At 38.0% G+C, this 12,826-nt stretch overlaps 1 protein-coding gene across 3 annotated transcripts in view; it reads left to right on the forward strand.

Annotated features, from left to right (window-relative positions):
* Positions 1-12,826, forward strand: part of ZNF507 (zinc finger protein 507) — a 46,967-nt gene that overhangs the window by 12,822 nt on the left and 21,319 nt on the right. For 2 of the 3 annotated variants that reach the window (XM_082862947.1, XM_082862948.1), the window contains one exon: positions 2,190-2,304. In XM_082862947.1, the coding sequence (XP_082719073.1) occupies positions 2,190-2,304 (115 nt within the window). Of the gene's footprint in view, positions 1-2,189; positions 2,305-3,945; positions 4,044-12,826 lie in introns of all 3 variants that reach the window. The other variant, XR_014327024.1, reaches the window with a different exon arrangement.

Genomic DNA, 12,826 nt, shown 5'->3' on the forward strand with positions numbered 1-12,826 from the left:
CAGACGGCTGATAACCTCCAGCGTACTTACATCTATACTGATACTTTATTGATTCGGTATTAGATTTCTCAAAATCTAGTTTTCAGGCCAAAGAACAAGTTTCTAGCTCACAAAGAAGATAAAAATAATTCATGTTTATCAAAACTTTTTTAACCCTTTAATAAACTAATTAAACAAGAGGGGAGATGCATGCTTCTGTGGCTTCCAGTCTTCATCCATCACAATAGCACTGATAACTTGTGGCACGTTTTTGACTCAGAGATCCAATGTAATCGTACCTCAGACATTTGTTCTGCCAGAAGGCGTGGAGTGCCCATCTTGAGCTGGATACTGTGCTAGGTGCTTGGAGTGCGGTGGAGGTGTCACTGCCTTCGAGGTACCCAGCCCAGTGAGGAACCCAAAACTGTACTGACAGGTATGTCAGCAAACACCACAGGTGCTCTGAGAGCTCTGGGCAAAGCACTTTCATATGATGTTTCTTCATGAAATTTAATTAAATTGTTCTTTATTGTAAATCTGTAATTTGCCAAGTCCTGGGGATTCTGTGTAAGCAAAACAGGTAGATCCCTACCCTCAGGGAGTCTCCAGCTAGTGATGGGTCAGACTTGACCCAGACATGCAGGTAACGTACAGACTGCGGTGAAGGAGGAGTACAACATGCTCCTGGGCTTACCAAACCATGCTGGGAGGTTCCAGTATTTCCATTTTGTAGATGAATAAACTGAGTCCTTAAGAGGTGAAATAATTTGCCCATGATCACATTGGTACTAAGTGGCAAAGCAGAGACTAAGCCCAAGTTTTTGAAATTTAAATCCAATATTCTTTCCATTGGAAACAGTTGCTTGAAGTAGCACAGGCTCTCATACTGTGCTATATTAAGTTTTTCCATCTGTCATTTTTATTAGTTGTCATTGATCTGTAATATTTCTCACACAAAACCATTATCCAATATTTCACACTTCATTTTTTCAGAGTTTGTTTTTTTTTAACTGTATCTGGAGCAGTGCCACTTATCAAGTCCAAGTTTTTAACCTACCAATTAAGAGCAATACTTAGATTATAATTATGATTAGTGTGTGTATTAATGTTACAGATTTATACCAGGAAATCAGGACATTTTGTTCTGCCTGGCAAAAATAGTTACTAGCAAAAGAAATTTTAATTTTAGAAAGCTTAAATTTAACCTAAGGATTTTCTTTGTTTTGCTAAAATTTCCATGTGGGTTTTCTTTTGTATCACCACTTTTACTTTTATGCAGTGTGTGCTGTGTTCTACCTAAGCTTTCTTCCTGTCGTGTCTTGTTCTTCAGCTTCTATGCTTGCTTTGTTTCTGAATATAAAGCAGTCAGGCTATGAATAGGCTGTGGACTTTGTGGTGACAGAAGCGTAAATAAATCACTGAGTATCTTCAGGAACAGTTTCCTATGACCAACTCATTCTGCTTGTATTGCCTCAAGCTTACCCTGATTTGAATTCCCCAGCCCTGTTGTTGCAGAGTGAGTTTAGTGACAAGGCCTGTTCCCATGGATCCATGTTTCCTGGATTTCGGAGAGCTGCATATTCATGTTAGTCCTTGTAAGCTGTCAGTTTACTAGGTATAATTGTACTACATTAAATAGCACTTAATACTTTGCCATTGCTTTCCCTTCTGTTGTTGCTTTGATAGTTGACAGTTATAAACAAAGGAAACCTACAGAGTGAAAAAGCTTTGGGCTTTTTATATTGAGTTTGTTAGATATGCTTTGTAGCCATACTTTATAATGTTGTATTATAGTATTACAGCTTGTTGGCAAATCAGTGTTTCCTTAAGACAATATATCCAATATTGGTTAGACTAACACCTTTCAAATTAACAGTGTATCTCTGGTTAATTCACCTGTTACACAATCAGCAGGGCAGCTGGCATCAGGTTCATTATATTTTAGAATTTTGTACAAGGTTATGTAGAAGCTAACCCAATGTATCTATGTTTACAGATCAGATGATATTCACTTTATATCCACTGATAGTGCAGATGTAGGAGAACCTGTAAAGCTACATTCAAACTTGTTAACTTTATTAAACAGTGAGAAAGCCTTCATTGAAATGTTAGTACTGTGTGGTATAAATACTCATTTACAATGGAATGTAAATGCTGTCATTTTAATCTAATCAAAGCACGTCACTAAAACTGTGAAATACTTTGTCCAGGGAATAAGTCGTCGGTCCAGAAACAGTATAGATGTGATGTATGTGATTATACAAGTACAACGTACGTTGGTGTCAGAAACCACAGACGAATCCATAATTCTGATAAGCCTTATAGGTAAGTGTGATGATCCTAGAGTTTTAATACTTGTGTTACAATACTCTATAGTAAAGAAAAAAGTACAAGTAATTAAAAATTCATAGCAGTTGTTTAAACATAGGTTAAGCACGAAGAAACTTTCACTTCCTGGTTTCATGAGTATTGCTTACTTTGTTAAAGAATATGAATTTTAAGCTTGAGTCTTAGGATGATAGGCTTTTTTTGTTTTTTTTTTTTTTTGCGGTACGCGGGCCTCTCACTGTTGCGGCCTCTCCCGTTGCGGAGCACAGGCTCCAGATGCACAGGCTCAGCAGCCATGGCTCACGGGCCCCGCCGCTCCACGGCCTGTGGGATCTTCCCGGACCGGGGCACAAACCCGTGTCCCCTGCATCGGCAGGCGGACTCTCAACCACTGCGCCACCAGGGAAGCCCTAGGCTTATTTTTGACTAGATTTTGTCTAGTTGCAATATAAGAAGATGTCTATATCCGTCAGTTTCATGTGGGTATAAACTCATAGCAGTTTTCAGTGCTTAGAGTACATTTCAATAATTTGGCAGTTAAGTACTCAATATTCCAGCAAAAGATTCTTAAAACTTAAAAGTAATAAAATTCCCTATGAAAGATTCTGTTTTTGAAAATAAATCTATCGTGTAGAGTAAGGTCATTTAATTTAATTTTGTCACTTGATTTTTTACAAAAGCCAATTCCAATACGTATTCAGAAAATATAGGCATTCTCAGTTGATCAAGATAGGCTGATAAATAGAAATAATTACTTCTTAAATAAACTTTGCCCCTTGAGAATAAACTGCTTGTTGTTTAAGTATAGTAAAGATGCAGATATTTTTGCATAGTTTGTCCAGCTGTCACAGAGCAATTTGTTCTACTTGCAGCTGTGAGGGAACATCAAGCTTCCACTCAGAGTTAAGCCAGTCACCATAACCAATAGTGAGTGCTAGGCAGTGGCATGAGCTCTTTTAACCCCTTAACAAAACTTGATTCGTGTTTTAACACTCTCCCCAGGTTTTATAGGTATGACACAGGTCACTGTGGGAAAGTTACTGTATTAAAATGTAAATGAAAACCTGACAGACTATGCCTTAAAATGCCATTGTTTGATCCCATAGTGTGGCTCTCTCTCTATATATATGTATACGGTTTTAAATATTTAATACACACTTAATTCGCTAACCAGCAGACTTATTTATAATCACTTTGCAGGCAGTGTATCTCTTTGCAAAAAGTTTTGTAGCTCCATGGAAGCTGTTTGATGTTGTGTCATTGTCTCTATTTTTATTTCAAATATTTTTAAAACTGGGATTGCTAAGAAAGATTTTTCCCCTATTATTAAGGCCATTAACCATTATTAACAATAGCTCAATGCCATACATTGTAGATGAAGCATGCTAGATAGTATTTAACATGTATCATTTATCATTTACACTAGGAAATATTTAGGAGAGCGTGATGGAAATGGAGGACACTAGTTCATCTGATATGAGGAGAAAGCCTTGTCTTTATATTTCAGGTGTCTGTTCTTAAATTTAATGACATACCATGTAATCCAGGCAAGAATAAGATAACATTCTCTGGGTCTAGAACTAGACTGTTCGTTGAAATTCACTGAGAAATATTTATTGAGCAAATATTATGTTCCAGGGGCTGTGTTAGACTCTTAGACTGTTGTCACAATAAAAAGGTATCATCCCATCCTGATGGTGGCCCAGATTTCACAGAGGACAAAAAGGAAAAAAAAGGTATCATCCCTGCCATCTTGAAGCTTTAGACAATGAACAAGTAAACTCTCAAATATACAATTATGATAGATTTATGAAGGAGGTTAATGATTGATTCTGGTTCTGTAGAAGAGAGTTTCACATCCACCTGAATAGATTAGTCTTAAGCTAAAAGACTCATTTTGATAGCTTTTGCTATTTTAGGGATTATGTTTTCTCATGTTCTTAAAATACTTACACTCATAGGATTGGTTGCAAGTTGTCCTAGGGACTTCCTTCCAATGGGCAACATCCTGTGAGAATCTTCTTCCTGTTACATCAGAGAAGTCTCAGTATGTTATTTTCCAGATTTGTTCACACCGTCTCACTGGGTTTGGCCTGAGTGCCTTAGAAAAAATGTTGTCATACCAACCCCTCCATGTAATTATTACCTTTCACGTAAGACTTATTTTCCAACTTTCGAATCTTGTGACTCTTCTTTTAACCTTCTTTAAATACTTTAAATACTTATCCTTCTTTGTCTTCGTGGGATTTGCCGTCTACAGAGCATTATGGATTAACATGTTCTATTCCAGTATGTTTCTGGGACTTTCTCTTCATTGTCACATACTGTTTGCCTTAAGCTTAGCTAGGAAGCACAGCCTTCTTGATATCTAATTTAATCACAGTAGTTTTTCTGGCTTATTTCATTTGTGCTTCACTCAGTTCTGCTGCCTAGTACACTTATGGTCAGAGTTGAGACTTGTTTTCTCAGGGTGCCTACCCTGTGCATTTCTCATTCCCTACTTTTTGTAAAGAAACGTGCTCACAGGTAGCAGTGATAAATTTCTTATAGAGTGAGAGTGCATCGCTACACCACATGTAGTCTGCATGAGGGCAGAACAGGTTGATTGTGTGTGTTTAATGTGCCTGTTATGTGCCTGTTTCTGCAGTATTGATAACTATTCTTTTCTCTTGCCTTTGCTTTTATGTTGCCATACTGGTCCTTCACTGAGCCCATTCGTGTGATCTGGGCAGTATAGCTTCATGTATCAGAGCCCTGGCTCTGGGAGCACATAGTCCTGGGACTGAATCTGAGCTCTCTGACTTATGGCATTTGTCCCCTTGGGCAAACTATCTCACTTCTCTATGCTTGGCCTTGTCATTTCTAAAATGAGGATAATTAAGACACCTGCTTTACAGGACTGTTGTAAGGACTAAATTAAATACCATATGTAAGATCCTGGCACATCATAAGCACCCCATAAATGGTAGCTGTCTAATAGTTATTGGGCCCAGTTTTTATCCTTACCCCTTCTCACTGATTCATTGTCTAACCATACACACAAAAAAAGTTGACCTCTCATCATTTGGGAAACAGAGTAATTCTGTTCGTGGACAGGAAGCTTATTAGTTTTTTTTTTGTTTGTTTTTTTTAACAAGAGAGATGCTGTACCCAGGCAGAAATACTGTCACAGCTGAGGTCCCCATGCTGTGTTAACTGCCTTGGAGGCGACTCTGTCTTGGGGAGCACTCGTGCTCTAGTCTCAGGCCTGGACCATACACCACCTCTGCCCAACCGGGTGACCCTGGGGATGTTATTCTAAGCTAACCCTCCTTTCCCATATGAACCTGGTGAGAATATTGCTCAGCTCATAAATTTTGGGGAGGATTGAATGCGATTATATGTATTAAGCACCGATCATGTTACTTGGAGCATTGAAGGGCCTGGTTCCTTTCTTCTGCTCATCAAGTCATGAGGTCATCTCAGAAACCCTGTCCTCATTGCAGAAGGAAGAGAGCTGTTTTTCATTCCCATGTTAGGACAGGGAAAGATGAAAAAAGCATCATCCCATCCCAGTCCTACCAAATGCAGCAGACTTTGTTTTTCAGTGCTTTATTAAGGAACATTCTGAGTAAACCACATACCAGTTATTGTTATACTTGATATTTATAACACTGACCCCAAAAGTTACTAAAAGGTCCATTCAGAATTTTCAGATATTGGATTGTCTTCAGTTTAGTTTAATATTGCAGTACTAGAGTTCCCCTGCTTTCCTTCCCCCAATACCACCTTTGTGAATGACTGGCTAGAGATGGAGATGGGACAACAAAACGTCTTCCTCAGGTTCCCAAGTTTCCTCCTGACTATGTGGCATTGAACCCATTTTCCCTTAGAAACATAATTGTATTGGTACTTAGGTTCCAAAACTACATGGCAAGGCGGAGGGTAGGAGGGACAACATGGCAGAGGGAAGTACATGGTCTTTGGACTGAAGTACTCAGTACACTCCCTGGCACATAGTAGGTACTCAGTAAATGACTGGTAATTATGTGTATACCTCAGTTTTTTTAATCTATAAAATGGCTCTGGTTGTATAAGTTTATCATATTTTGAAAATAAATATGTAGTAATATTCTTCCTTAAGTAGAAGAGCTACCCAGATATGTATGTTGATTTTTTAATACAAATCCTATTTTAATACCCAGCCCCAAAATACCCAATATTTCCTTAAATGTTTCAAAAGTATCCTTTTAGAGTTATTTTGTTTATATTAGGAGGTCTAAACATTGCATTTGATTGATAAGTCTCTGTCTCTTTAAAGTTTTGAAATACACTTTATAACTTACGGCAGTATATATCATGAAAATTGCGTAAGTTAAAAACATACAGTTTGATGCATAAATTAAAAGCATACAGCTTGATGAATGGTCACAAAGTAAACCCATCCTTGTAACTCCTCAGACCAGGAAATAAACCATTGCCAACTCCTCAGCAGCACCCTCTTCTTGGCCCTTCCACTCACTAACTTCCCCCTATTCCCCACCAGGTGATCACCATCTTGACTTCTAACATCATAAATCAGTTTTGCCTGTCTGTGAACTTAATATAAATGAAACCATACAGTACATATTCTTTTATGTCTACCTTCTTTTTTTTATGAATTTATTTTATTTTTGGCTACATTGGGTCTTCATTGATGCGTGCAGGCTCTCTCTAGTTGCGGTGAGCAGGGGCTACTCATTGCGGTGGCTTCTCTTTTGGCGGAGCACGGGTTCTAGGCGAGTGGGCTTCAGTAGTTGTGGCACGTGTGCTCAGTAGTTGTGGCTCACGGGCTTCAGTAGTTGCTGCATGTGGGCTCAGTAGTTGTAGCGCATGGGCTTAGTTGCTCTGTGACATGTGGGATCTTCCCAGACCAGGGATTGAACCCGTGTCCCCCGCATTGGCAGGCGGATTCTTAACCACTGCTCTACCAGGCAAGTCCCTATTTCTAGCTTCTTTCACTCAACATCATTGTGTGTAATCAGTGTAGAACTAATGCATTCCTTTTTATTACTGTATAGTATTCCATTGTAAGATTATACCACAATTTATTTTTTTATTGTACTACTGATGGATATTTGGATTATTGCCAGATGTTCCCCCATTGTGAGTAACACCATTTTGAATACTCTTTTACATATGTTTTGGTGCATATATGAAATGGTTCCTTTTCCATTGGTTTATACCTAGGAGTGTAGTATGTGGGTAATGAGGGTGTGCTATGTTCAGGTTTGGTGGATATTGTCAACAGTTATCCAAAATGGTTATACCAGTTTACAGTGGTTGTACCAGTTCATACCCTCATCAACACTTTGTATTATCAGTCTCGAATTTTGATCATTCTGGTAGGTGTGTATGTTGTTGTGGTTCTCGTTTGCATTTCCTGATGATTTATGACGTTGAGCATCTTTTCATTTGGTAATTGCACATTTCTTTTTTGGGTGGTCTGCCTTTTACTGACTGATTTGCAGCAGTTCTTTATGTGTTCTGAATACAAGTTTTTTTGTCTATTATGTATATTGCACATATTTTCTAAACTGTGGCTTGCCTTTCTACTCTCAGTGGTGTCTTTTGAAGAACACAGATTTCTAGTTTTAATGTAATCAAATTTATTAATCTTTTTCTTTGTAGTTAGGGCTTCTATGTCTTTGTACTCTGAAGTTGATGCTGATTTTTCTGAATAGCCTTGTGAGTAAGGTAGACGATGAAGGGAGGGGTAAAAACATGTGCTTATAAAATAATGACCCTGATTTTCAGGGATTCACATCAACTGGGTCAAAAAACCTGTGTGCTTATGTGTTAATGACCCTGATTTTCTAATATGACACAAAAAGTAAAAGAAAAATCTTAAAAAAAAATCCAGGGACTTCCCTGGTGGTCCAGTGGTTAAGACTTTGCCTTCCAGTGCAGGGGGTGTGGGTTCGAGCCCTGGTCGGGGAACTAAGATCCCACGTGCCTCGCAGCCAAAAAACCAAAACATAAAACAGAAGCAATATTGTAACAGATTCAATAAAGACTTTAAAAAATGGTCCACATCAAAAGAAAATAAAATCCAGAAAGGTTTTAAGCAATGGAAATGACATTTGGAATGACAGGGTTGCCTCCTGTGTGTGGTCAGTCATTGTAAAAAGTCTGGTCTTTATGTAAATATAAACATATTACAAACAGTAATAATAATAGCTAACTTTTTTTTAGAACATTTTTCATGGACCAGGCAATGTGCTGAGTACTCAATATGTGTCAGCTCACTTAATCCTCATGACAGCCCAGTACTTAGGAATATTACTACCCCAGTGTTGTAGATATGGAAACAGAGGCTGGAAGGACTGAACAATTTTCCATGGTCTCAGAAGTGGCAGAGCCAGGGCTTGAACCCTTGCTCCTGTCAGCTATGCCGTTCTGCCTGTACCTGCTTGGCCAGAGAGAACTCTTCGTGAGCCGTACTGCTGCTGCATACCAAACCACCTCCAACTTAGTGGTGTGGAACAACAGCTCTTTTATTTTGCTCAGGGATTCTGTGGGTCAGGAATTCAGAAAGGGCACTATAGGGGTGGCTTGTGTCTGCTCTGTGAGGTCTGGGGCTCGGGAGGGAAGGCTTGAAGGCTGGAGGTGACTGAGACGGCTGGGGTTGCAGGCATCTGAAGGCTCCCTCACCAGTCTGGGGGTTGATGCTGGCTGTCAGCTGGGGCCTCAGCTGGAACACGTACATGATTTCTCCGCGTGGACTTTCCAGATGTGCTAGTTCCAAAAGTGAATGCTTAGGTAAGAAGTAGACAAAAGCTGTATTACCTTTTATGACCTACCCTTGGAAGTCACATACCATCACTTCCATCATACTTGCAGACTTCTTAAATCTCTTTTAATCTGAAGGCATGTTGAATCGTTAGTCAATTGTGTTGGCTTGGGGAAAATCTCAAGTCTTTGAAAAACTTCAGTTTGTTTTAAGGAAAACAGTTTAGCTGATAGTTTAATTTGGAGGGAAAATATATGTTTTGTTTGGAAGGAATGAACTAAAGGAGTTTGTTTTTCTCAGTGGCATAAAGAGTTCTTGGGTTCATCACAAAATTTGAAGTGGCTACTTCTCTGGGCCTTAGTTATTTATTCCTTTAAAAGCATAGAAAACTAATTGAATGTGGTAAGACAAACCCTACTGCAAAATTTCTCCTGCAGTCTTTTCATGTATGTTCAAGTCACACCTCGAATATTGCAGGACATCCACATTCTGCTTTCCTCTGCCTAACCTCTCAAGACAGTTCCTAATTGAATCAGACCTGGAGTAATGTCCAAGTAAGGCCCCAGGCGAAGGAAATAGGTTAGTTTAACCACATCCTTATCTCTGTGGGGTTCTGGGATTAAAGTAACTGACCCTTTATCGATGGGAGAAAGCCTGTAGAAAAATTCAGTCCGTTTTTTAGCCAGATTGAGAAACCTTGGGTTTTCCAATGTCAGATGTTTTCCACACCACCAAGCAACTCAATTCTTAGCAGATATTAGCTGAGTGTTCTGCACATTTAATTCAATTCTGACACTTTTCTACCTGGAGATAGTATCAGATCCCACCAGTTAAGGGCCCAGTCCCACAAGACTGCCGTTACTTCAGATGCCAATCACAAGTCTATGTTGTTACCTGTGCTTCTGACTGGCTGACTGTAAATCAGGTTTTAAATCAACTGTAAATGAGGTTCTCGTGACTCCCTCCTCAGGTTTGATTAATTTGCTGGAGAGGATATTATAAAGGATACAGATGTACAGCTGGATGAAGACGTACAGAGGGCAAACTCTGTGGAGAGGTGGAACTTCCATGCCCTCTCTGGACATGCCACTCTGCCAGCCCTTCCATGTGTTCACCAACCCGGAAGCTCTCTGAACCATCCTTTAGGTTTTTATGGAGACTTCATTACATAAGCACCATTGATTAAATCATTGGCCTTGATGGCTGAACTCAATCTCCAGTCTCTCCTCTGGACTGAAAGTTCCTACCCTCTAATCACATGGTTGGTTCCTCTGGCAGTCAGCCCCAATCCTTAGTTTACCTAGGAGCTTTCCAAAAGTCACCTCATTAACATAACGAAAGACTTCACTGCTCTCATCACTTAGGTGATTCCAAGGGTTATAGGAGCCCTGTGCCAAGAACTGGGACTAAGACTAAATACATATTATTATAAATCACAATATCACAGGTTTCTACATTGACTTTCTGTTCTTTTTCTGACTCAACAAAACACGTGGTCATGGAAATTACACCTTCATAAAAGAATATAGATAATAAAAAAGTAAACTATAATTTCAGAAAATAAGTGCAGCGAAGTGAATAAAACAAGATAGTAGTATAATAGTGGTTCTAATTTTTTTTTAACAAGAATTTGGTTTGCTCCATGGAATTGTATAGGAAAAGTGGAGAAGGAATGAAAATGTGAAAATAATATTTTAGCTAACGGAAATATATTCTTAAGGGAGAAAAAATATATTTTAAGCCACCTTTACATAACTTCGAAGTTGAGGTTCTCTTATAGTATCCCTTCTCTAATCAGTTAAAAATCATTTTAGTAAATGCTTACCCTTATCAGATTGTTCCTACTTTTTTTTTTCATACTTAGATCTTTTAATGAATATTCACCATTATAAGTGTCCCTTCAGAATAACCTTTGTACCAGGCTAAGGTAGGTACTCATAGAATTGGGACTTAGTTGTTCAGCACACTGCTCTTGCTTTATCTCTCCTTTCCTCTCCTTAAAAAAAAAATTTTAAGGACTTCATATTAAGGGATATTGATTAACAGCAAATTTTACAGAAATAAGTCTTTGTCCAACAAAATGAGAGAGAGAAACTTGGAAAGTAAAAAGCTTCATCTATATGCATTGTTTACTTAGGAAAGCTAATGAAAGTGGTAGATTCTAGGTTAGCTCATAGATTACATTGAATTGTTAGAAAAGAGCATTTCTGACCATGCATAATATTTCACTGTAAATTTTAGCTTTTCTCAAACTTTAAGGTGTACTTGTCCTCCACACACTATTCTAAAAATAATTTGAGTGTTTACTTCTGGAATATGTGATTCACTACTTCTATAAATATCCATTATTTATTTATTTATTTTAATTTTTATTTTTGGCCATGCCACACAGCTTGTGGGATCTTAGTTCCCCAACCAGGATTGAACCCGTGCCCCCTGCAGTGGAAAGCGCAGAGTCCTAACCACTGGACCACCTGGGAATTCCCTCCATTATTAATTTAAATGTGCTTATTTCATCATACCTGGTGTCTCCCTAATGTAGTAAATGCTGACAGGTCAAAAGCCTTAAAAATGGCAATGTCCCACAGTTCAGGAACATTCTTACCTCTCGGAAAGTAAGAGGGGCAATCAATATGGGGCACACAGGGAGTTTCAAAGGTATACTGGTAATATTCTATATCTTAACTATGAGTGTTCATTTTTTTTTTATTATTCTTAAAGATTATGGGGGTTGGGGGGATGGACTTTATCCTACAGAATAATCAGCAATAGATATAGAACATATTTGTTACAAGATTGTTTATAATGTTTAAAAGATCAAAAACATTCTCTGTACTAATAGTAGAATGATTAAGTGATGACACTTTCATAGAGTGGAACATTAAACCCCATTGAAAATTTATAACTTTTAACTTGAGAAAGTACTATGGAACGTTGTCAAAAATAGGATTAAAAATCTGTAGTATTTTCCACTTTTGCTTCAGATCTATGTATGTACCTTAAAAAGATTGGGAAATTATGCAAGTGATTCTTTAGAATCTGTACTTAACTTGCCTGTATATTTTTTGTATAAGGGATATAGATTATATAATCAGGGAAATGTTTAAATAAAGACCGCATTTGCTGACCAGGTGAGTTAGGACAGAAATTGGCTTAGCAATTTTAACTAAACATCCAAAAGCAGGGGCTCCCGTTTTAGACAATATACCAAAGTAGATAAAGTGAACAACTCTCCCAATGACAATAACTAAAATGCTAGGTAAATATTTAAAACAGTGTTTATATGTATAGTTCATCTATCAGGGAAACTGAGAAACTGCAGAGGTAAAAATCAAAGTAAAGCAGGTAGCCTGTGAGGTAAATGAGCTATACCTATTAACATGAATGAATCTCAGAAACATTGAGCCAAGACAAAGAAGTCACACAAGAATACATAAAGTGTGATTCTATTTATATGCTCAAAAACATGTGAATAAACAATATGTTAGGGATACATATAGGTAAAACTAAGAAAAAGTAAACAAATCATATAATACAAAATTCAGAGAAGTGATGCCTCTTTTGAGGAGGAACAGGTATGAGATGTTGAAGGAACCCACAAAGAGCTCTTTAGAGGTAATGTTCTCCCTTAAGCAAGTATTATGAACCCAGTGTTTATCATTTTTTTAAATTGCATATACACCTTATACCACTCTTACATGTTTCACCAAAAATCATTTTTTCAGTCATAAATGTAAAGTATTACAAATTCTGTGGGACAAATGCTGA

This window comes from Leucopleurus acutus (genome assembly GCF_964270905.1).
Source record: "Leucopleurus acutus genome assembly, chromosome: 20".
Taxonomy (NCBI): Eukaryota; Metazoa; Chordata; class Mammalia; order Artiodactyla; family Delphinidae; genus Leucopleurus; species Leucopleurus acutus.